The 26,096-nt window shown below is 40.9% G+C and overlaps 1 protein-coding gene across 4 annotated transcripts; it reads left to right on the top strand.

Moving 5' to 3' along the window:
- The first annotated feature begins 1,268 nt into the window (after nucleotides 1–1,268).
- On the top strand, nucleotides 1,269–25,893 carry ranbp2 (RAN binding protein 2). Of its 4 annotated transcripts, XM_042067389.1 has the most exons (29): nucleotides 1,269–1,460; nucleotides 2,257–2,324; nucleotides 2,496–2,607; nucleotides 2,785–2,937; nucleotides 3,083–3,313; nucleotides 3,502–3,644; nucleotides 3,742–3,937; nucleotides 4,034–4,334; nucleotides 5,115–5,293; nucleotides 5,545–5,726; nucleotides 5,872–5,995; nucleotides 6,525–6,686; nucleotides 7,006–7,143; nucleotides 7,269–7,418; nucleotides 7,982–8,188; nucleotides 8,281–8,364; nucleotides 11,604–11,745; nucleotides 13,085–13,179; nucleotides 13,281–14,955; nucleotides 15,121–18,066; nucleotides 20,208–20,414; nucleotides 20,509–20,595; nucleotides 20,744–20,940; nucleotides 23,718–23,949; nucleotides 24,057–24,149; nucleotides 24,251–24,405; nucleotides 24,533–24,806; nucleotides 24,899–25,236; nucleotides 25,357–25,893. In XM_042067389.1, exons 1-29 carry the CDS (start codon nucleotides 1,389–1,391, stop codon nucleotides 25,660–25,662), a joined length of 9,249 nt encoding a protein of 3,082 aa, XP_041923323.1. In that variant the 5' UTR covers nucleotides 1,269–1,388; the 3' UTR covers nucleotides 25,663–25,893. The 4 variants fall into 4 exon arrangements, with proteins under 4 accessions (XP_041923323.1, XP_041923314.1, XP_041923309.1 ...); XM_042067380.1 differs by having other exon boundaries at nucleotides 7,269–7,400; nucleotides 13,281–18,066; XM_042067375.1 differs by having other exon boundaries at nucleotides 13,088–13,179; nucleotides 13,281–18,066.
- Nucleotides 25,894–26,096: the final 203 nt, after the last annotated feature.

Below are 26,096 nucleotides of genomic sequence, written 5' to 3'. Positions count from 1 at the left end.
CATACGTTCACACTTGGTATCATGTTTCAACACACTTTAGGTCAATATCACACCGGAATTCTCCTTTAATGTGCTCGCCACTTTTGCACCCAATGTACCTTCATAGGACTTCTGGCTGCAGTGTAGCTGCAGCACCATAAGTAGATGCAACATATTGGGTACTGAAATATTCACAAGAATCCATAGAAATTGAATCTTTATGTTGTATTATCCAATATTAGTTGTACAGATGTATAGTTTATCTTATACACACTCATTGAACCAACAAAGTAAATGCAAAAATAGAGACTTTTTTGTAATTATTCCATATTTTGTGTAGTCAGTCTATATCAGAACACCTGACATACAATCTAAATAGTCCACAAGAAACCTCAAAGTGTTACCTTTCATTTGAGACCAGGATTATGCTTCTACACAAAGGGGTTCACGTGCAGTAAGCATTTGAGAGTCAGTATGCATTTTGGATAACAACAAGTCCTATGGGGAGTTTTCATAGGCATTTTACAAAATGCATGAGCATACCTTGGCAAATAATGGTCTAAAGCACTCATATTTTCATTCTATATTGATCTACAGCCTCACAATACCTGGTGCTAAGGCTCAGTTGTGTTTCTAAGGGATATCAAGTGACCCAGAGGGCTGAAATGTGGTCAGTTCAGAGATGCTTGTACTCACACAGTTATGTTGACTGTTTCCTACGAAAACTACAGGTTCTCAGCTTTCTATAGAGGTCCAACATTTGATGGTAGGCCCCAAAAGAGTGAACTTAATGCTCTTGTAAATAGGCACAGTGCAATTTCAGGCAAAAACTTGACATTTGTATTGAGATCTATGTGACCTAGGCCATGCTGTGTGGATTTCCACATTCCTATGAAATTAAAACAGATTAAAAACGAGAAATTTCAGAAATCGGTTAACTTGTAAAGGCTTAAGGTGAAAGCAGTTTTAAAAATAAAACTATTCATCTAGCCTACAGGATTCGCAGGAGTGGCCTCCTGTGGAGTGCCTCAGTGAAAGCTCCTTTACGTTACTGCTTAACCCCCTCTACCATCGAAGTCGTTACACCAGCGATGAAAGGACATAGCTAGATAATTATCTAGATATTTAAATACGACAGTTGTCTTATTGCATGCTAACTTGATGATAAAATAAAGAATGTAAAACAACTCATACCAAATAACGCCCTCCTGCAAGAACCATGCAGCTTTAAGAACCACAGCCAATCAAAATGACAAGAACGTCACAGCTGCCATCTTTTGAACTTGCGTCACGGGTTGACGCACTAACGTTACCCACAGCAAGGTTACATGCGACTGGACTTAATGGATGAAGTTCGACAACACACGTTGTCCCGTTTTTGGAATTGATATTGATTTCCCCTGGTAACCATGCGGCGTAGTAAGGCCGATGTGGATCGCTACATTTCTTCAGTACAAAGCGCTTCTCCTTCAGTGAAAGAGGTAAGTTAGCCGGTTCGAGTCTGCGTGGTAGGAAGCTAACTTAGCTAACAGTTACAATAACGTGGCTAGCTAGCTAATATTAACTAGCTAGTAATTTGCACCCAGGCCTTTCATTTTGTTCTTGTTTGATGGTGGAAGAAAACGTATGTAACTTAAACTCACCTGCAGGCATATGGTAACGTTAAATCACTAGGCAGCACTGTAAGTGTCTCCTGATATTCATTCGGTCTGGTTTTGGCCAAAATTCTCCTCCACTTCCTTATGGAAAACGCGGCAAACCGGTTTCTATTTTGAACATCGTGTTAGGATTGTGTCAGTGATGTTATGCACATTGTTTTGCTTGTTTGTCTATAGATTTTAATTGATTATGACTACGAATATATAACAGCTAGTCTATAAGTTACTGTCTACTTCGTTTGAGAACGATAACTGCACCCGCAACATTACCGTTAGCTACCTAAGGTTAGCTGTTACCGTGATTGCAAAGTTGTCAAGTTTATCAGCAACATTCAGTCGTGGACAGTGGCACGTGTGACTCACTTGTTGATCCCTAACTTACCTGTGTTAAATGCATAACTACAGAATACTGCCTCTTTATCCGTGACTCAACTTTACAGCTCTTTGACACAAGCTAACAACGTAATAACGTCCTACAATAATACTTAGCCTAGTTAAGTAATGTTGTAAAAGATTACTTAACGTCACTAAGATTGGATCAACTTCTATCAGTCAGTGTTTGCAATGACAAGGGAGCATCTCCTTTTTTTTTCTTTAAAATTCTTACATCTGTTTGCAGAAACCCTTGAAAGGCTTCTTGTTCGCAAAATTGTACTTCGAAGCAAAAGAATATGAGCTTGCAAAGAGGTAAGGAGAATAACGTAACATGCGGAACAACACATGGCTAGCTAACTTGTTTTTAAATAGTCTCTGAATGTTTGTACATGTTGGCTGTCACGTTTTGGTTGTTTCAAATCTGATATCCTGATTTTTTTTTATTTTAATTTTATTTTTTTTATTTATTTTTTCCCCCCAAAGACATGTATCAGCCTATTTATCAGTCCAGGAGAGAGATCCCAAAGCGCACAAATTCCTTGGTCAGCTCTATGAACGTGACGGTGATGTCAACAAAGCAGTGGGCTGCTATAAGGTTTGCATTCTATAAGAATGCTGCTGCAAGCAGCAGGCTACATCCATCATTCTTTGTCAACCATTTGTCTTGCTTCATGTAGTGCAACAACTATTTTCAATATGGAACAATGTTTGGGTAGATGGCACTAAGAAACAATTCTGTTTTAAGAATCCAATGCTGATCCTTTGTTTACAGCGCTCAGTCGATCTTAACCCAGCTCAGCGAGATCTTGTACTTAAAGTGGCGGAGCTGTTGTGCAGTAAAGATGAACGAGACAGCCGAGCAGAATTTTGGGTTGAAAAGGCATCCAAGCTTATGCCTGGCAGCCCTGCTGTTTTTAAGCTAAAGGTCAGTCATTTCTCATAAGAGTATAATATTGATGGCTCATATTGTGATTTAGGTCTTGAAGGCTGAATCACACATTGACATGAAAGTGCTATGATGCAACAAGTGATTCTTTATACAAGTCATGCTTAATTCTGCCCGTGAACAGGAGAAGCTGCTGAGCAGACAAGGACAGCAGGGCTGGAACCAGCTGTTTGATCTCTTGCAGTCGGAGCTACAGTTGCGTCCAGGAGATGCTCATGTGAATATAAAACTTGTTGAGTTGCACTGCTCCGACGGAAGGTTGGAGGAAGCCGTCAAGCATTGCTTGTCTGTTGAGAAGGCAGGAGTCCTTTGTAACAGCTTGGACTGGTACACCACTGTTGTGTGTACATTGCAGGTTTGTTGCAGTTCCTCTTCATTTATTGTAATTAATGTAATTTAAGTGTGTATCAGTTCATTAGTGTAGATTTCTGTCCTCTTTTGAGGTTGCGTCTCTGATGTGTGTTGAACCATTTTGCATTTAATTGTATACACTGTAAGGCTGAGATGGAGGCCTTTTATTTTTCTTTTGGAATTGTTCTGCAGGACTACCTAAGCCAACCAAGTGTGTCCATAAATGACAAGTCTTGCCGCAAGTTTCAAAAGGAGCTTCTCCTGGCCCACTGTAATCTGTTGAGATGTACACTTTCTGAGAAGGGAGTTGCACTGTGCGCAGAAGCCTTGCAGAAGTATGTGGATTTAATTTTACTGCAGAAATATATAAAATCGTAGAAAACATTTCTCCATAAGTAGCATGATGTCTAATTGGTCTTCCCTTATTTTCAGTTTTGATCATGCAATGCAGTCTCTGAAGAACACTGCCACCAACACTACAGATGAGCTTGCAGAGATGTTCACTGAGCTAAAGGGTCACTTGTACCTTTATGCTGGAACGTTGTTACTAAAGATGGCCCTAGACCGTGAACAACAATGGAGAGCTGTGGTGGACTTGGCTGCCCTTTGTTACCTCTTGGCATATCAGGTGAGACCTGCAGGGTTCTTGGTTATATTAAAAAAAGAGCTTTTTTACATACATTAACTGACAGTATTGTAAATTCTACACACTGTGTTTCCTCAGGTTCCTAGACCAAAGATAAAAAGTTCTAAAGGTGACCACCCCCCTCAGCACCCACTGGAACTTCTAGCTTGTGACCGACAGAGCCAGGCTGGCCACATGCTGCTGAATCTGAGTCAGGATGTTGACCAGCTTGTGAAGGATGTTGTTGAAGCATTTGGAAACAGAAGTGGCCAGGGGACCCTTTTTGACATGCTGTTTGGTGCCGAAGCCCCAGCTTCTCTGTCCTTCATTGGCAATGACGACATCCGTTCCATCAGTGCCCAAGCTCCTGAGATTGCAGATCTCATCAAAGCTGATAATGGTGAGTTATTCACATACTGATTTTTATGTTAAGTAAGGGATAGAGTACAGAACACCGGTCAATATCAGAAAATAAATCCCGACAGGGCGAACAGGACTTGCTTCGTCCTGAAGGGACTTATTTTCCGATAACGACCGGTGTTCTATACAATCCCGCTTATTACACGGCTACTTGCCAAAACGAAAAAAACTCTGCATGATATGACTCTTTACATTTCTTTGTTACCGTTTCATCGTGGCTTTTGCTGAGAAACAAATAGTTTGCAACACACGCTGAGCTTGAATCCAACATTCTTTAGAACATAGCTGATTAGATAGATAGATAGATAGATAGATAGATAGATACTTTATTGATACCCAGGGGAAATTTAAGGAAGGATTAACCGCCTGCTTTTACGTTTGAATGAAGTTCCATTGTAAGAAGTGACCGGACTACTTGCGTAGTGATATGAAAGACGTGAATAAAAAGCACAAAACCCATTTTCCTTGACAGTGGTCTGTTATTCTTAGCAACAGTCTGTTATCGAGAAATATCAGACCTCCAAAGGTTGGGAAGGTCCATTCAAGTGAATGGAACATTCTGCAGCATTATCAAGAGCTGTGTAATAATGTTTCATACACACATTAGACATGCATTTGACAAGCATGTGAAATGAACTATATAGAGTTACAACACATTTTTTCTCTATTGTGGTTATAGAGCATAAATTATTTGTGTATTTGAGCACTGATTGTGTGCAGTGTAGCCTGGGAAACATTGTCCTTGAACTCATGTAAACAGGTGCAATTCTATGCGGCGGAGACTTGCAGCGTCTTACCTGGCTGGGATTGCAGTGGTATTTTATGGCTCAAAGACCGGCTCTTCGAGAATGGCTGAAGCAGCTTTTTCCTCGCCTCACCCTTGAAACCTCCAAGCTGGATACAAACACACCAGAGTCTATCTGTCTGCTTGACTTGGAGGTGAATTGTCTTAATATATGATCACAGGACAGTTTCCTGCACACGGGTTAAGCCTAGTCATAGGATAAACGCAAGCTTTGAAATCTCTTTTGGAGAAAAAAGCAGTTATTCCACAAAAGGAATTAATCCATGTGCGGGAAATTGGCCACAGTACTTTTAACAATCCCACTCTGTGTGGTTGTAACGGTAAATAACCTAGGCAATGAAAATGAGTGCATGATAATTTTGTTGTATTCAATCTGATGTTGCAGGTCTTTCTGTCTGGAGTGGTGTTTACGAGTCACACTCAACTTCAAGAGACTGCCAAGATCTCTGCCAGCTCACAGCTACATGAGCCCAGATGCTTGCCCTTGCAGGTCATGAAGCTTTTGTCCACAGACAGACAAAGACAGTGGTGGGACGCCGTGTACACACTCATCCATAAAAAGGCCCTGTGAGTCACCTAGTCTTCAAGTAGATGAGATTGAATTAAAGAATGTTCAGAGAAGAATCAAACAAACACACATATTGGCGTCATGAGTTTATTTCACATTGTATTCACTACCCTCAAAGTCTTATTATTGTGCTTATCCTTGTAGACCTGGAACATCAGCAAAACTGCGAATGGTTGTTCAACACGGATTAAGCACTCTTCGAGCTGGGGAGAAACATGGTTTGCAGCCAGCACTGCTCATACACTGGGCCCAACACCTCAGCGAAACGGTACACCTGCTGCTGCCCGTCTGTAGAACACTAACGCGTGCTGTCACACAACTTGATCCGCACTGCCATTTGTTACTTTTCTATATAGACTTAGAAGTCTTCAGTTACTCAAAGCCTCAAATTGTACAGATGGTAAAGTAATTACCACACATGCAGGCCAAAGCCCTGTGGTCCAAAGTCCTCTTGTTCGCTATTGTTACTCTACATGTTTGTAGTTATTGGAGATTGGCAAAAATAATCCAGGGTACTTCTGATATTTTAGTTTAACCTATCTTACTGTATCCGATCTAGTCTGATTTGTAAATAAATAAAGGACATCTCTCATTTACAACATGAACTGTTCCTGTGAAGGTGTTTGCCTGGTCTTAGAAAACCTGCATACAATGACCACTTAAGTAATTTTATGCAGGCTTTGATTCAGTCTATTTACATATTTACTTTACTACTCTGTTGTGGTGGTGTACTACTTAACGATTATTAGAGATCTGTCTAATGAGTCATGCTATTATGATGTAATGTCATTTTTCAGGGTGTTGGTGTAAACTCTTACTATGACCAGAAAGACTACACTAGCCGTAGTGTGCACTATTGGAAAGTGGTGCTCACTCTCCTGGAAAAGGTTAAAAAGCGAAGAGGCATCCCTGAACCTCTTGATCCACTGTTCCTGCATTTTCCCAGTAAAGACATACAGGTAATTGAATTGTTGACATGCTCCTGTTGTTACTGCTGTAAACGTCAGTGTTGAAAGGACTGAAGGGACATTGTTGGTACAGATAAGAAAACATAAAAACATATATTTTTTGGGATGCATTGTAGTGTCCTTGTGTTCATTGTTAAGGCTTTTGAAACTTTTTTACTTTTCATAAAAATAATTGTCTTGATGAAGGATGTTTTTCTGTAATAAATAACCACAAAAACACTGCTTTATTGTACTGCATTATATTATAAACATAACATAAATGTTCCATCATAAAATGAAATATAAATGTCTTATCAACTTGCAATTGTAGGTTTTGGAGGTTAAAGGCTATGAAGAAGAAGCCATGATTGCCTTTGCTACACTTCTAGATATTGAGGGCAAAACCGAAGAGGCAATTGCCACTCTTGAGGGTATTAATAGCATCTCCTCTAATTGGCAACTTGCAAGGGTATGTTTTTTTTATTTTTTATTATTCATTGTTTAAGATTATTGTTCACCTGTAGCCTGTTATTTTGCTGAACTCTAATGGTGTTTATTTTGGCATATGGGTTCGTATTTCATTTGCCAATACAGATATTTCAGAGACTTTCAGAGGAGGCTGGTAATGGTGTTGAGGAAACACAAGATCGTTGTATGACATTCCTGAAGAAGTTCCGGAAGCATCTGATGAAAATTTACAATGCCAATGCAACTGAAGTTGACAAGGTTTGGACTGTTGTGAAGGTTGGCTTTATTGCTTTATTGTTGCCTTTGTTGATTTATTGATTGAAGCGTGGGATAGTGAGATGGGTTGGGATCGGGAAATAATCTGGTTGCACCACAGCACCCTCAGAATTATTATTGTATCTTGAATTACCATACTGCTGCACAGATATATGGGTTGCGTTCGTAAATTCAATCTGACACTCTGAAAATAGAATAATGTTCTGAAGAGACAGTTAAAAAGTTTCAGAGTGTGCGTGCTTGGAGTGCTCAGAGTGGCAATTTGTGAACGCACCATGATTGGTCATATTCACTCATTTGTTTCAAGTCAAGTGGCATACTACTAGCTTGGCTTTTCCTTCAGCCACCAGGATATGGACTAAACAGTGACCACTGGGTTTTTAACACATTAATAATAATACTTATTATATTAGGCAATATTTAGCCTTCATTTCCAATTACATACTCAATCAGTATCATCTGAAAGCATATTTTCCCCTCTTTTGATAGTTTGGGCCAGAAACAAACTGGAACAAACATACTAGACTATTTCAGTATTTGTGAATGTGTATATTTTTCTGAAGCTTCCAGTATCAATGGAGGAAGTTATGGACCTGCTAGAAGAAGTAAATCAACAGCTGGGTGAAAATGGTGATGTCATGGATGAGGACGAAAGCCGTCCCCTCCACTCTAGCCCACACCAACTCTCAGAACCAGCCGCTGCAAGTTCACAGATAAAATTCTCTCCATCACCATCAAAGAATATATCTTCTCCTTCCAGGAGACACATGGTATGTTCTCGGATTAACTATTCTGTGGGTAGATATTAAAATCAGTACATTACACAGATTTTATTATTTTAAAATTATGTTTATTTTTTAAGTTCTCTCCGAAGACGCCACCTCATTGGGCAGAGGACCAGAAATCTCTTCTTCAAATGCTGTGTCAGACAGTTGAAGCACTAAAAGTAAGTTAAGTAAGGGTTGTAGGGGTGTGAATCTCACATGTAAAATACGATACGATTCGCATCTAGATACATGGGCACGATTCGATACAAGAAAAGATGCATGTTAATAAAAAACGATTCAGTACAATTCGATGCGATTCGATTTGGTGCAGTTCAAGAATGAAAAGCATTCTGAAAGATTTTTTTATCATTTGCTCAAGGTGCACATTCATTTTATATTATCAATTATCATGGTTGTCAATTAGGCAAAAAAAAAATGTGTGAATATGATTATCTAAACTGAGGTTTGTATCATATACTGTATTGAAAATGAAAAAATAATAGTCTACATTTCAGTCAAACACAGTAGCCAAATACAACATAAAAATACATTTTTAGAGACTTTATAGATTTTATAGAGTTATATCTGATTGCTTTCAAGGAGCTGTAGCCTATTGTTGAGGTAAGACAATACCGAAATAAAATAAAACAGTGCTTAAGACACTCTTGGCCTTTTCTCATATAGCCTACAAGAATAAAATAGGCCTACATGTCCATGAACTCTCTGGGCTTATTTTGTTCCAACGGTAAACCTAATATGCAGAAACCTATAATGCCACAAGTCTGAGTGAATATGAACAAAATAATAATAATTTGTGTTTGTTTTAGCAGCAAGGGCCAAATTATTCTTTAACATTAAGGAAATCCCTTCATCAAACGTAAGGCTACTCTACAGACTATCATTGCTTTTTAGGAATGCTATAGTAAGTGTAACTTTGAAAAACAAAAGAGTAAAATTGTCAAACAAACGACCGAGTGCGAGTTGTCACGTGCTTATGTTGCAGTAGATGTATGGGTAATGAGGTCCTTTGACAATTTTGGGCAATGAATGTAGCCAAAAACGAACTGCATTACCCACAAATCCATGCCACGTGTAGCTTCAAAACAGGAAGTGGGATGAATGCGCTGCTTGCAACGTAAATGAGAGTGAGCGAGCAGAAAAGGTTGTGAACCGATTCGTAACAAGTCGATTTAGCGACCGGTTCATTTCAGTTTTATTCCGATACGGGGCTTCACATATCGATGTAGCCGTATCTTACACGTTAAAAACGGATACCGATAATATCGGTTAATCTTTACACCCCTAAAGGGTTGGATAATGTATTGTCCAAAACAGTAGCCTACACTAGCGAACTCGGAAAGGCATAACCACAAGCCTAATTAAAATTAAATTACTCGCATTTGCGTTCATACCGCACTCATCATATCTAATTTGCATATCATGATGTCACTGAATGGCAACCACCTTAAATGATGCACCTCTCAGTAAATACTGGCTGTTGAACATACTTGAACAGATTCCCATAACAAATGAAAAAGAAAACAGTAAATCAACATTAGTAAACTATTACTATAACCACAAAGCCTATATACTAGCCTATACCATAAAAGCCTAGGGAGTCAAATCTGATCCTGTTTCAGGTAACTTTGTAATTCTTTAGAGCCCTATTTTTACTACTCCTGCTGTCTGTACATCACGTTTACCACTGCCACCTCCAGCTATGTTGGACAAAGGGTCGAAATAAACATTGTATGCTTGGTGGACAATGTCGTACATAAAGACGCACCTTCATTCACAGACGTGACTGTCAGTGAAGAGACGATCGATTGTCATGCTTAATGGTGTTTTATGCCCCCAACGTTGTCTTCCAGGCAGCGTTGCCACCGCTGACTTAAAGGCACCTAATCCTAACCCTAACCCTAACCGTAACCCATGCCTAACCCTAGTGCCTTCCAGGCAGTGCCACCTTGAAGACAACGTGAAATGGAGGACGAATACAAATACTGCGCCATGCAGCAGCCAGCAGGAGGTTCACAGTAGCGCAACGCAGTAACCAGCGGTAGATGTAATGTTTCGGCGCGCAGCATCAGGCACGAATGGGCTAGTATCTACACCCACAATGGCAGCAGAGCTTAAGCGCCAATTTAAGATAACCTTCTCCTACGTAATATGGCGCGTTTGTGGGCGGGAGAGGCATATTTAGGACCCTGCTTAAAATGGGTACACTTTCTTCTGAAATATTGTCCATAGGTTTTGTAACATATTCATTTGTACATATACATTTGTAAAAAAAAAAAAAAAATGTCTAACATTTTCATACAAGATATAAATTCAGTTTTGAAATTAACCAGCAAGTTGATCTTTAAGCCTTAAAGGTGTAGGTTTTTGAACGTTCTAAGTTCCGCAACAATTGAAGGTTCTAAAATTCTATGTTGAATTCAATGAACCCAGATATTCTTTAGAATGTTCATTTCTCAACATTCCCGTCACACCGGTGTGACGGTACTCCTTTAAGGGTTAAGCCCTAGCAAACAAGTAAGGGATAACGGCCGCCCAGGTGTCCCGTTATTCGGAATGAGGTGGAGGTAAAAATCTCCATGACTCACAGCGTAACTAGAAAGTTGCTAGGTCAGTAATGGCCTATAGAGGGCCGCTCACTCAATGGCAGAAATGCCATTTGTCATGTTATGAGGTTATGTGCCATCAAAATGATTTTGGAAACGTTATGTTAAGGTCAAAAAAATGTTAAGGGTGCCTTTATATATACCAGGGGTATACAGCGAAACCGCTGTTATTTCTTGCTTTCTGACCGCGATAAGAAAACATCCATACTGTCCCAGCCCTAATGGCAACTCTTTGAAACCGCTGTGAAAAGTAAACAAAAGATGGTGGATGATACTTGTAACGGCTGCTGAAATGTGATTTGTTTGAAATGAGTTGCTTACATTTGTCAAAATCTAGCGCGAAATAAACACCGCACTATCTGATTATACCGTTATTGTAACCATTGATTAAGTCTGGTTTGATGCTACGTATGTTAAATCAAATGGCCTAGGTCTATAAGAAATATTTAAAATATATTTTAAGCTTTTATTTTAGATACAGTTTAGTGGGGCCATTGATTTCGTTCATAGACATTTATATGCTAATGATATTGATGAAGGAGTGTTTATAAGGCGGAGACCCAAAACCATTTGATTGTGCACAATTTCGAGAATTTGTGATTTATAAATGGCACATCTGGTAGAGTAGCATAGCACATTTATTTTTGCATACGTTCGCCTTCTCAGTCATATGTGCGATCATTTGAGAAATTATCTAAGATCAAATGAAGGATGGTTTATATGCAACACTTAAATGAGGCTCCAGGTCTTTACATTGTCAGCTCATGACTAGATGTTTTTCCTCCCCATCACAGAATGAAGTTCATGACTTGAGACTCAACTCCTCTGATACAGCCGCCTCCCCACATCACAGGGTTTATGGTGAAGGATATAGTGCTGAAACCCTACAAGAGTCTTTTCCAGCTGCACAAACATTCCATGGTGCCCCTCTTACAGGTAAATATTGTTGTATTTTTGTAGGTTGAAATTGAGATTTTGAATAATTTTTGTGTTGGTAGGAATGGAGTAACCATGACATACCAGTGTCCTTTATCCCATGATTGTATGCAGTTTGTAGTTGGCTCATTTTGATCAATGCTTGATTGATGCATCTCTGATATTAGGTCGATTCAGAATGTCCAAGGTCAATAGTAGTATGAATAATGGAAAAAAGGAAATAAGGAACTTGCAGATAATCAAGACAGGTATATCCAAACAATTTGGGACATTCCCAAAATCCAAGTAGTTGTCCCAAATCCCGAGTCCTGCCCTAATTGTCCCGAAAATTATACTAGAGCAGAGTCTCAAGTAGTTCTTGTCTGATCGAACATTAACAACTATTCATGGTGGTTGGCTGCTCATTGCCTGCAGCAATCCTGTATCTTAAAAAAGAAAAAATTGATTTTTTAACACAAGTCGAGCAACGAGTAAGAATGAACAGGTATGATAAGGGATCAGATTCCAAAAATAATTCAGTGGAAATGCATGGATTCCAGTTTCTTCCAGTAGCAGCAACTGGAATCCATGCATTTCCACTGAATTATTTTTGGCCCGATGCCGAAGTTGCTCGACTTATCGTGACTAAATTCAAGATGGCTGCAAACGCTAAACTTCGTGAAGATACTGTCTGTATAAATCGTCTTGTAAGTAAACTACCAGTGCTTTTTCAAAGTTCTCAATGTCTCGTTTTAAATGTCAGGGCCCTCGGAAGTCTACCAATGAAGTGTGGAGATACATTGAGCCTTGTAAATGGGTGTAAAACAGTGATTTATTTGCATGGCTAGCCCGATGCCGAAGCACCACTATTGAAAAAGCTGTTGGTAGCATCGGCTAACTAGCGCCAGATTTTGGAGTGCAGGGGACAAGCCGAGATGGGCTATGAGACATACGTTCACACTCGGTATCATGTTTCAACACACTTTAGGTCAATATCACACCGGAATTCTCCTTGAAGACACCATTTTACCGTATTACAAGAACTTAGAGAGGAAAGGCTGCTGGCTTTGTAGTGTACCTGAATACCAACTCTGTTTACCGGTCATAATTTACCTATAGGTTGATGATGCTGCAGTCATCACCCATTTGTCTTCAAAATACATGTGCACACATACTTAACAAGCATACAGTAACAGTTGACTCTCATACCTATATAAAATGTCTAAATTAGTAAAACTTGTTAACTAACTTGTTAATATGTACGAAGTAAAATTATTGTACCACCAAATGTGAACAATATTTATCTTTTGAAATCATATTCTACACAGAAATGTCTACTAAATGCATTTTTCATTTGCAGTAGCCACCACAGCTCCCAATGTGTACTACAATCAGTCTCCTGCTTACAACACGCAGTTTCTTCTACGTCCTGCTGCAAACGTTACACCAACAAAGGTATGTGTCCATGGTTTATGGATGGTGAAAAGTATTTTTTTTCCCCCTGGTAATGTACATTTTAATGATTATAATTATATGTATGTGTGTTTTTTCCCTAGGCACCAGTGTATGGAATCAACCGTCTGCCACCTCAGCAACATATGTATGCCTATCAGCAGCCCACACATACTCCACCGCTGCAGACAACACCAGCATGTGTTTATCCTCAAGACTTTGGGGCACCACTTCGCTTTGAGTCACCAGCAACAAGTTTACTCTCCCCATACAGTGAAGAATACTACAGCCACAGTGTTCCTCCTCCTACAACCAATCCACCTCTGCCAGAGCCTGGATACTTCACCAAACCATCTGTTGTCTCTGCTTCCCAGCCTCCAAAGACCAGTGAAGGAAAAACTTTGGACTTTGGAAAGATAAGCTTTGGTCAGCCTGCTGAACCCTCCAAAGTGCCAGCCTTTGGCACCCAGTCAACATCTACAATGCCATCTGCTGCCTTCAAATTCAATTCTAATTTTAAATCTAATGATGGTGACTTCACATTCTCATCCAGTCAGGTGAAAAACAGCGAAAGTCTCTTGGGACTTTTGACATCAGACATGCCTAGGAATGATGGACAATCAGAATCAAAACCCACAACTCAAGACCAGACACAGAGTCAAAGTGGGGTGTTTACATTTGGCAGTCAAAATGTATCTGGGTTTTCTTTTGCTGATGCTGCACAAAACAAGACCGGTTTATTTGACAAACCTGAACAAACATTTAGCTTCTCGGAGCTTGGCAAGTCAGTGACTGTGGAGCAAGAGGATAAAGCTGGAGAGAGTGATAATGATAGCACACATGTTGAAGAGGATGAAGATGGACCACATTTTGAGCCCATTGTACCTTTACCTGATAAAGTAGATGTTAAAACTGGCGAAGAGGAGGAAGAGGAGATGTTCTGCAACAGGGCTAAGCTATTCCGATTTGACACAGAGGCAAAGGAATGGAAAGAGAGAGGAATTGGGAGCATCAAAATTTTGAAGCACAAGACATCAGGCAAAGTACGTTTGCTAATGAGGAGGGAGCAGGTCCTTAAGATCTGCGCCAACCATTACATCACTGCTGACATGGTTTTAAAGCCAAATGCTGGATCTGATAAGTCCTGGGTTTGGTATGCTATGGACTATGCAGACGAAATGCCAAAGACTGAACAACTCGCAATTCGTTTTAAAACATCAGATGAGGCTGCCCTCTTCAAGGCAAAATTTGAGGAGGCACAAAAAGTCTTACCAAAATCACCACAAAAACAAGATAAGCTGGACGGAAGCAAAGAAACTGAAATGGCACCAGCGAAAGGGTTGGATCTCAAAGCCCAGTTTGCTAAAAAAGATGGTGAATGGGACTGTGATGTGTGCTGTGTTCGGAATGCCTCTTCAGCTAAGCATTGTGCTGCTTGTCAGACTCCTAACCCTAACTGTGCAAAAACTGAAGAACCATCTGAAGAACCGAAAGGATTTCCTCCAGTTATCACATCAGCAGGTGGGTTTACCTTTGGCATTACCGGAGAGGCTGCAAAAGACACTAGCACTTTATCTAAAGGATTTTCTTCCTTTGGGTCACAGATACCAGTTTCATTTAAGTTTGGAACCAGCTCCTCGTCGACATCAGCATCCATAAGTGATCCTTCTGGGGCCACGTCAACTACTTCATTTGGGGCTGATTTTGGGGCTAACACAACAAACAAAACTACAGCAGATGCCTCAACAAAGTCTTCATTTTCATTTGGAACTGGATTTGGTGCTCAGTTTGCTAAGAAGGAAGGAGAATGGGACTGTCCTACTTGTTGTGTAAGAAATCCGGCCTCTTCAAGTAGCTGTGCTTCATGTCAAACTCAGAACCCATCAAGCAAAGGTGATGAAGGAGCACCGAAAGCCTCCTCATTTGCATTTGGAACTGGATTTGGTGCTCAGTTTGCCAAGAAGGAAGGAGAATGGGACTGTCCTACTTGTTGTGTAAGAAATCCGGCCTCTTCAAGTAGCTGTGCTTCATGTCAAACTCCGAACCCATCAAGCAAAGGTGATGAAGGAGCACCGAAAGCCTCCTCATTTGCATTTGGAACTGGATTTGGTGCTCAGTTCGCCAAGAAGGAAGGAGAGTGGGACTGTCCTACTTGTTGTGTAAGAAATCCGGCCTCTTCAAGTAGCTGTGCTTCATGTCAAACTCCGAACCCATCAAGCAAAGGTGATGAAGGAGCACCGAAAGCCTCCTCATTTGCATTTGGAACTGGATTTGGTGCTCAATTTGCTAAGAAGAAAGGGGAATGGGACTGTCCTACTTGTTGTGTAAGAAATCCAGCCTCTTCACGTAGTTGTGCTTCATGTCAAACTCAGAACCCATCAAGCAAAGGTGATGAAGGAGCACCAGAAGCCTCCTCCAGTGTTTCAGGTTTTGGCTCCCAATTTGCCAAGCAGGATGGACAGTGGGACTGTGACCAGTGTCTTGTCAGAAATGAGCCAACGTCTTCAAATTGCATCTCCTGCCAAGCCCCTGGTCCTGTTAAGCCATCTCAAGGTGGATTAGCAGCTATGTTTGGAAAGAAAGATGGACAGTGGGATTGTGATGCCTGTTTGGTAAGAAATGAGGGCTACGCCAGCCAGTGTGTCTCTTGCCAGACACCCAATCCCAGCGCAAAAAGCTCAACTACTTCGGGATTTTCAAGCTCCTCCCTCAGCTTTAACCCTAGAGCTCCAACCAAAATCAGCCAACCCACTGGTACAGGATTTACAAGCAGTGGTCCCTTCCAATTTGGTCCGAGTAAAGAGCCAAGCGCCCCCAGCAGCACAGGTTTCTCCTTTTCAATCCCAACTGGTGGCTTTAAGTTTGGCAGCCAGGAGCCTGCTAAGGAAACAAAAGCCACTGAGAGTGAAACTGCTTCTGTTGGTTCTGCATCGATGTTTCTGAAAAACATTGCAGAACAGCATAGAGAAAAAGAAGAGAGATCCACATTGACATCTTCTGATGAGAAATCTGAACAAGATGAAAATCCCCTCTTCCACCCCAAGCCCAACTCATTCAGCTTTGCAGACCTGGCAAAATCTAAAGAAGGCTTCCAGTTTGGCCAAGAAGATCCCAGTTTCAAAGGGTTTGCGGGAGCAGGTGAACAACTTTTCTCTGTCCCTCAGTCAAACCAGAAAGAAGACGCCTCTGCAGATCAAGATGAAGAGGATATGTATAAGACTGATGAGAATGATGACATTCAGTTTGAGCCAGTGGTGCAGATGCCTGAAAGAGTAGAACTTGTCACCGGTGAAGAGGATGAGGAGGTTCTTTACTGTCATCGTGTGAAACTGTTCAGATTTGACCCTGAAATAAGTCAATGGAAAGAGAGAGGAGTTGGCAACCTTAAGCTTCTGAAGAACTCTGTGAATGGAAGGTTGAGGGTCCTTATGAGGAGAGAGCAAGTCTTGAAGGTTTGTGCAAATCACTGGATCACTACAACAATGAATCTAAAGCCTCTCGCTGGATCAGACCGTGCTTGGATGTGGCTTGCGAATGACTTTGCTGATGGAGATGCGAAGTTGGAGCAACTTGCTGCCAAATTCAAAACACCAGAGCTGGCAGAAGATTTCAAATTAAAGTTTGATGAGTGTCAAAAGCTTCTGTTGAACATTCCTCTTCAGACACCCCATAAACTGGTTGATACCGGTAGAACAGCACATCTGATTCAGAAAGCAGAAGAAATGAAATCTGGTCTTAAAGACCTTAAATCTTTCTTGACTGATGACAAAAAGATCAAAGATGATGAGTGTAAAGACATTACATCAACTAGTAATGCGTCTGGGCTGTTCATCAAACCTCATGCTGAGACTACTGGTCCCACTTTGGAATGGGACAATTATGATTTACGAGAGGAAGCTCTTGATGACAGTGCAGACACATCTGTTTATGCCTCCCCATTAGCTAGCAGTCCTATTCGTAAGAATTTGTTCCGCTTTGGGGAATCCACTGATGGGTTTAATTTCAGCTTCCAACCTGTTCTTAGTCCTGCAAAGTCACCAGCCAAAGTAAATCAGAGCAGAGTGTCTGTTGGGACAGATGATGAGCAAGACACAACTCAAGAGGAAGAGCGGGATGGTCAGTACTTTGAGCCTGTTGTGCCATTACCTGACCTTGTGGAGATATCAACTGGGGAAGAAAATGAGCAAGTGGTTTTCAGCCACAGGGCCAAGTTGTACCGGTATGACAAAGACCTGAGCCAGTGGAAGGAGCGTGGTATTGGAGACCTTAAAATTCTACAGAGTTATGACACCAAACGAGTGAGGCTTATCATGAGACGGGATCAAGTTCTTAAACTGTGTGCAAACCATTGGATAACCAGCATAATGAACCTTGAGCCAATGAAGGGTGCTGATGAAAAGGCTTGGATCTGGAGTGCTTTCGATTTTACTGAAGGAGAAGGCAAAGTGGAGCAGTTGGCAGTCCGGTTCAAGCTACAAGACACTGCCAAAGCTTTCAAAGAAATATTTGATGAAGCAAAGGTTGCTCAGGATAAAGAGATCCTCGTCACACCAGTGTCCTCAAGGGAAGGTCCATCACAAGAGACTATATGTGGTAAAGCTGCTATAGCTGTTCTTGAAGAGACCACACGTGAACGCACTGACTTGTCTTCTGAGACATTCTATACACCAGAAAACAAAACTGCCACTTCACCCAGTCCTATGGCTGTCTCCAAAACTGTGGTTTCTCCACCTAAATTTGTCTTTGGTACAGATTCAGTCCAGAAAATATTTGGGAGCCCCCCTGCAAAAGATGTATCATCTGGCATACCCACGGAACCCAAAGAAAAAGCTCCAAGCACATCAGCCTCCAGTCAGCCAGCCATACCTGCATTCAAGGTCCCTGAAGGAGGTAAGCACCTCTGGATTAACATGACTAGTGAATGTTTTCAAATGTCTTGCAAAAACACTACCATCGTATTTTACCTTTGAGCTGTTTTGAAATCTGTCAGTATTAACATAGGCCTTTGAGATTGTCTACATTTTTCACACATACATTGCAGAGGGTTTGCTTTTTCCATTCTTTTAAGCAGTTCAGAACATTGCACTTGAATGGGATTTGAAATTCAAAAATCCTGTATACACATAGTGCTTCTCTTGGGGGAAACTACATGGTGATAAGCGAAAAAATTAAATATAGAGCATGATACTGAATGCTCACACAAACATGTAATATGGTCAACAATCATGTCCCAAAACAACTAACGCTTCGATTAATTTAATCTAATAGTCACTCTAGGCCTAGTTTTTTTCACCCAACCACCATTATTTTCTAGGATTGGATTTTAGGCTTTTCAAAGATAACCCTATGGCTTTTTGGACCAGCACATCATCCACCCAGTTTGAACCCCAAGGTATTCTGTCACTGCACTGTTGTGTGTGCTGTGACTCATCACCCAACGAGCAGTCACCCTCTGGCCACTGCTGCCAGTTAACCTGGTTGTATGGTGTGGAAACATGCATTTTTGCATTGAATCTAACCTGTTGCATGTCCATTGTTTCAAACCTGGCAGACTACTAGGCATGCACCATAAGGTTTTATTTAGTTGTTATTATGGCTGTAATAATTGTTGTTGTGTCAGGCACCAGATAGTATTTTTCTGAATAACTATGCCATGGAAGTAGGGTCTAGATGTTGTTCATGCCAAGCAATTTTCGCGCTGTTGAAATGGGACACCCACAGTTTCCATGGCAGTGGAATCTGCTGTGCACAGAACCATAAGGTCAGGCACATATTTAGTACAGGATGGCTAGCAACAGCAGTGTGACGTACTGCACATGTGAACTGGGTATGGAACCATATTTCTGACATACTGCACATGTGAACTGGGTATGGAACCACATTTGTGACGTACTGCACATGTGAACTGGGTATGGAACCACATTTGTGACGTACTGCACATGTGAACTGGGTATGGAACCACATTTGTGAAACAACTTCTTGCATGACTCTAAACCACAACATATGGAATTGTCCCAGGCTTAGTGCAAATGTCCTCAAGTAAAATGTTTGTTTTTTTAAAGAGCAAAGCTCATTGATAGTCAGTTTGGAATATTTTTCTTCTCAGCAGTTGTAGGTTACAAAATGTAATTGTTGTTTGTACAAGGGAAAACCTTACTGCTCTTTGAAGTTAAATGCATGTCATTTGTTTCAAAGCATTTGCATGCCTCAATATTTGTGTGGAGCTAACCTTTTGTGATTTGACCCCTGGATCAAAGCTTAGAGCAAGCAGTCTTTGGCATCCATTTTTCAGAATTTCAGAATACTACATTTTTGAGAGTGAGGAATAAAGAATTGCGCTACCAAGAATATTGTTTTGAAACCATGTGAAATTTATAATGTTTCTGAAATACAGAATAAATGTCCCAACTCCCCATAAGTCATACCAGAAGATCTCTGTAACCTCTTTATTACGTGAAAAGTTTCCATTTAGATAATTATATATGACCGATTGGTGCCCCTGCAGCGTCCGTCTTATCAATTATTATTCTCTTGTAATTCACACAATATTTGATCCTTTATTACTCCTGTAATACTAACTAGTTAACTATTGTTTAAAAGTCCTGTCAGAACTATTTATTTGTGGACATGTAGTCACATGCAAAAAAGTGCACAAATAAAAAAGGACAATACCACCATGAAATGTTGAAGTTTATACTTCAAATTTGGTCTACACAAACCTTTTAACTTTAGCCATTGCAAAGAGACTCCCATTACATTCTCTATAATATTGCAGTATTCCAGTTTTAGACAGAAGTATCCTTGTTTCTTTCATCCTCACTGTGTGGCCTGTTCTGAAATTCTTTTTAAAACAATACTGCATTCCCTCACACATTTAATTTGATTATTTATGCATTTGATTATGTAATTTTCACTTATCTTGGTTGTACTTACCTAATTTTGTTCACTCACATTTGTTACAACAGACTGTTGGCTTTTAGCTTGAACTGCATTATAATCCTTTGTTCTTAATTCATTTTTATTTACTGAAGCTGGCGCACAAACAAAGAAAGATGAAGCCATCTCAAGTGCTAGTACCGGTGCGGCGGATGACCGGGCAGACTCTGAGGAAATTGAAATTGTGTATGTGCGTGAGCCCACAAGGGGGCAGGCAGAGCTTGCCCGACAGTTGATGCTTCCCCTCACATTCTTCTGTTATAAGAATGAGCCAGGGTACATCAGTGACGACGATGAGTGTGGTACGTCAGATTTTCATACATCAAATGTGTTTTGATTGCACTATTCACTTCGGTAGGCAAAATTTATACTACTTTCACTCCATCCATTGTGCAGATGAAGATTTTGAGACTGCTGTGAGAAACCTCAAAGGAAAGTTGTATCCTGATCAACTGGAAGAAAGATCTGGAGCAGCAAGCAGTGGTAGATTGAATGCTCTGAATTAAAATGAAACTGTTGAACTGTTAAACTGTTGAATTAAACTCTGTTACCATTACGTCTTCTGTAGTTCATGCAGGCTGTTTGTTTGAGTCAGTGATAGTCCTTGACTAATGGTGTGCTATTTTGTCAGATGGTACATCCCATGATGTCAAAGATCCTGAGTGCACGATAATCTGGGAGAAAAAACCAACCCCAGAGGAAGAGAGGAAAGCCAAGAGCCTACAGCTTCCCTCAACCTTTTTCTGTGGAGTGGGCAGTGACTCGGACACTGAGAAGGATAAGGCTGAAGACTATGAAACCGAGGTCCGGAAAGTGCAAGAAGCTCTGGTGGGTCTAACAAGTGCAGTATGCACAACCCCACACAATTGATCAACGACCTGCGTTTCCATGCACACCATATTCCGGTTTTATTCAGAAAAATAATGGTAGTATTCCGATTGCGCACGAGTCATGTAAACACCTTATTCCAGCTGCCATAACCCAAACAATATGCTGAGTAACATGTAAACGGGAATATTCTGTTTCTGTTACACATGTCGCATATATGCGAGACCGTATGGAACAGGTATTCCATGCTTTACTAAAACCTAGTAGAGTATAGTCTACATGTATCTGCACTCGTCTATTATTTGAACTCCTAGGCAAAGTGAAACTAACTTCACCGTGGTGTCATAGTCAACGACAACAGTTATACACAGTTAATTACTTTCACTATTGACTGACAATGGGTTACCATCAAAAACATAATCCTGAAAGAACACTTACCCCAATAATGTTCGAATGACTGAATAAAAAAACTAAGGACATTTATTCTGCAGAGGAGTTGCTGCTAACATGACAGTGCTGCTCGTGACCGTGCGTCTTCAGCTGTGCTTCATATGCGCCTTTCGCTTTAGACCAGGTTTTTCTTGGTCAGTGGCGTAATGACTCTTAGATGGTGTAAAATAGCGATTTTTAGATAACGCGCCAGACCACACCTCAAGCCTATGGTACGGTCCCGTGTCTGCGTCCCGCGCACGCGGCACTGGTGAGCGCGTGACGAGAATTGCGTCATTTTTACAGCATGCGTCGCGTCTTTGAGTCGACCGAAATTTAAGACTGTGCGTCAAAGTGACGTGTAGACTGCGCGTGTGTGAAACGGAACTGCTGTAAACACTTCCCTCCAGTAGGTGGACCACATAGAAGAACAACACTTAAACCTAGAAACAAACCTAGACAGAAGAAGACTTGTTTGGTTACCATAACGACGATGGAACAGAGCGCCTGTCCTCAGCTTGCCTGGCTTTGAGTTACGTGAGACACCACGACATGGAGTCAACTTCGACCGATGTAAAGCCACAATCCACAGATACATTCTTTAACATTATATTTAACGGTCACTTTACCATCTATGGTGTAGAACCCAAAGTATTTCAAGACACCACATTTTAGATGAGTTGGGGACGTAATTATCTGTCTGCTGGCCGTTCTGTGCATTACCTTTGATTGTCGAAACAGGGTGGCTGCATGGGCTCATTGTGGCTACTGGCTATTATATTGGCTTGATTTGGTCATGAGCCCTGGATCATATAGCACTGAATGAGATGGCAAACAATAAAATAAAACTAATCATAGACTGTAGAAATGCGCTACACAGCACTAAAAACCGAATAGTTTATAGTTCGACTACGGATATTTCACGTCATGTTCGAATAAAAAGTGACAGCCCTACTCCCTGCATAGAGAGCTGACATGACTTCGGATTAAATGCATCTTTAAAAAATGAGCGTATGCTGAAATCAAATCGCGAAACCCAGAGCCATATAAAGATATCTATCAAAGATTCTAGAACAGAGCTTTAGAATCTTTGGAATCAATCTACAACGCTCAGGCGAAACCCAGTAACACTTGCTGATCGAGATGCATTCTCGCCTGTTCCGTATATAATGCGTTATCAATAGTGATTATAATAATAAAGGGAATGTAGCCTACCTCTCCCAGGTGCAATCATTATCACCTAGCCTACTCCTGAACAATGCTGAACTCAAATCTCGAAACTCGCCTGTCAACACCAGATAATGCGTTATCATAATAATAATTGAAGAGGCTACTTCTCGCTCTAAATACACCCATTATCACAGTGAGACATTATACATTATGAACACAAATAGTTACTTCAAAACTTTTATTGACACGTCATATTTACAGGTTTTTGGTTCATACTTTTTGGTATGAGGCAGGTGTGAAGACTCTACAAATTTAATTGAGGACATCTGTACGCACAACTCTTTCTTACCATGACACTGCTGTGTTTAGAAAAATGTCTTTACTTTGCTGTGTGTGTTCTGGTGGATGATAAATGGAGCGATGCGATGGGCCAGCTTATCAAACTTCCCAGCAGACAGGCGAACGTACTCGTGGTGCTTTTTCCTTCATCAGCTCTTCCTTCGTTTAGTGCTAGCACATCCCAAGTTCTTCTTTTCTTCAGGCGTTTCAGGCTTCTTTGGTGGTTGTGTCCTACTTTCAGGCTCGACGTACCGCCCCCAGTTGGTGGGGCAGAGTATCACAGTTAATCCGTAGTGCGCAGGCGCTAACCGTAACGATTTAACGCGCATTCAGGACAGCAGAAATTGGAGTATGCTTCACGTCCACGGCAAAAATGACGCACGTCTTGGACACGCGCAAATGTGACTCAGGACCATGCCAGAGCCTTCAGGTCGTTAATTGCCACACCCCTGAGCACATTGTTCAATAAAAGAGATGTGCATGGCGAAAATTTGAGTGTAAGATAAGAATACACTTTGCGTCGTGATAAGAGTACGCTTTGCGCTCGGTCAAAATAGGGCCCTGAGTGTTCATATAATGAGTCCAGATATATGGGTGCAGCACCATCTATTGATCAAGGTTATGTATGGCAACAAAGAATCAAGGTAGCTGGGCAAATCACAGGGCTTAGTTTTCAACCACTGTGCCTGAAATCAGGTGTGTGCTAGGCCATTTAAGATTTGAAAATGCCCAGTTATATATGACTGCTTAAAAATTCAGTAGACTTAAATCCGCTTTCCCCTCTGATTTCTACTTTTTGTTTGTGTTGTATTTTTACTAATAAGCCACATTTTACCCAGGATGAGCAGAAAACTGAAGATGCAGAGTCCTTTGAGGCTACAGGGTCAGGCACAAGTGAGGTCAAGACGGTGTCAGAACCTTCATCCATGCCAGAACCTTCATCCATGCCAGAACCTTCATCTATGCCAGAACCCTCATCTGAAGAACCAGCTGATGGTGCTAGCAGTGGCAGCTGTCCCATTGACCTTTCTACGAGAAAGAGCACAGAATGTTATTCCAGTGGAAGTCAAGGTAATTTGAAAAGGTGTTCTTTCCTATTGATGCTTCATATAGGAATGTCATAGTGGAGCCCAGTTTGCATATTCTTGATATATGGATTCTATTTTATTCCAATACAGATCCTCCAAATGCATTTGGTTTTGACTCAATGGGAGGATTCTCATTTGCCGATTTGGCTAAGAGCTCTGACGATTTTGCTTTTGGGTCAAAAGGTTTGGAAAGATGGAACTTTTATGACTCTTTGGGTACTTTCTGACATGGTTATCCCCTTGCAAGAGTTCATTTTGTCATGAGTGTTTTGTCTTTAAAACAGATTCGGAATTCTCCTGGGCAAATGCTGGGGCCTCTGTGTTTGGCACAGTTGTAAAACCAGAGTCCAAAAATGATGGAGAAGGGGAGGGAAGTGATGATGATGAGACATCAAACAATGTAGAAATCCACTTTGAGCCAATCGTGTCATTGCCAGAGGTATCTTTTCTCCCTTACCTTTTTCTACAATTTTTTTTTTGCCTTTTTCAACTTCACAAAATTGGTTATTGTTTGTTTCTGCAGTCAACAGCCTGGAAATACAATAAATATCATTGGTCTCCCTCAGGTTGAAGTCAAGTCTGGTGAAGAAGATGAAGAGATCTTGTTTAAGGAGCGCACCAAGTTGTATCGCTGGGATCGCGACTTGAACCAGTGGAAAGAACGAGGGGTGGGTGACATCAAAATTCTGTTCCACCCTGTCAAAAAGTACTACCGCGTGATCATGAGACGAGAGCAGGTGCTGAAGGTGTGTGCCAACCACACAATCACAGAATTTATTGAGCTGAAGCCTATGAACACCTCTGCCAATGCCTTGGTTTGGACAGCCACAGACTATGCAGGTTTGTGATATGCACAATGCTCCTGTATTAATATTTCAATTGTGTGTGATTGAGTTAAATCCAAAGTTTCTTTCCCCGATCTTTTTTAACAGAGGGAGACGGTAAAGTTGAGCAACTTGCTGCCAAGTTTAAGACTCCAGAGCTAGCTGAATCCTTCAGGAAAACATTCACAGACTGTCAGGCTCGCATGTCCCAGGTAGATGACTCCTCCCAGTTGTCCAAAGCCCAAGAGCATTCAAAAGAGAGCAATCCGCTGGTGTACTTCACCGTTGCTGTTGACGACCAGCCTATTGGAACGATTACCATGGAGCTGTTCTCTCACATTGTACCGAAAACAGCAGAAAACTTCAGGGCCCTGTGTACTGGCGAAAAAGGCTTTGGATTCCGCAACTCTATTTTCCATAGAGTCATCCCAGACTTTATGTGTCAGGTGAGTAGCACTGCAGTATTAAATGATCTTAACTTGTAAGCTAAGCCTTCTGTGGGGGGGGGAAATATGTTAATCGTTTTATTGTGTGTGTATGATTTGCATGCATTATTTTCATATCAGGGCGGCGATATTACCAATCAGGATGGCACTGGAGGACGATCCATTTATGGAGGCAAGTTTGAGGATGAGAACTTTGATGTCAGGCACACAGGACCAGGCTTGTTATCCATGGCAAATCGAGGGAGGGACACCAACAATTCCCAGTTTTTCATCACCCTGAAGAAAGCAGAGCACTTGGATTTCAAACATGTTGCATTTGGCTTTGTAAAAGATGGCATGGACATTGTGAAACAGATGGGAGAACTTGGCACAAAGACCGGGAGGCCCAGCAAAACAATTGTCATTACTGATTGTGGACAACTGTAGTATGTTCCTTTTAAGGAATGTTGCACTTGCTCTTTCTTCTAAATTTCCTAGAGGACTTTCCTTCTCTAATTCCTGATCTGCATATGTGTGTATAATATACATGTTGTTAACCTTTTTTAAAAAAAATAAATAGCATGTCCTAATAAAGTTAAACACTGGCAGTAAATCTGTCATCATGTTTTGTATAATTATGTTCTTTTCATTTCATTAAAGAATGAGTGGTTGACTGAAGTTGTGGTGTTTTCTGTCACAATGTTGCATACAACATATATTAAATGTTTATTGTTTTCATTCACAATGTTGCATACAACATAATTAAATGTTTATAAGTGTTCCATTCTTGTCTGAATATGAGCTGAATGGTCAAAATGGTATATAGGAGATGATACAAGCAACTAATTTGTATGCAGTTTTTGTTGGTGGCTTCAGAGAAT

The sequence above is a fragment of the Alosa sapidissima genome, chromosome 2 (assembly GCF_018492685.1).
Source record: "Alosa sapidissima isolate fAloSap1 chromosome 2, fAloSap1.pri, whole genome shotgun sequence".
Taxonomy (NCBI): Eukaryota; Metazoa; Chordata; class Actinopteri; order Clupeiformes; family Clupeidae; genus Alosa; species Alosa sapidissima.
Note: the sequence above shows the minus strand (reverse complement) of the source record. Positions and strands in the feature narration are given on the sequence as shown.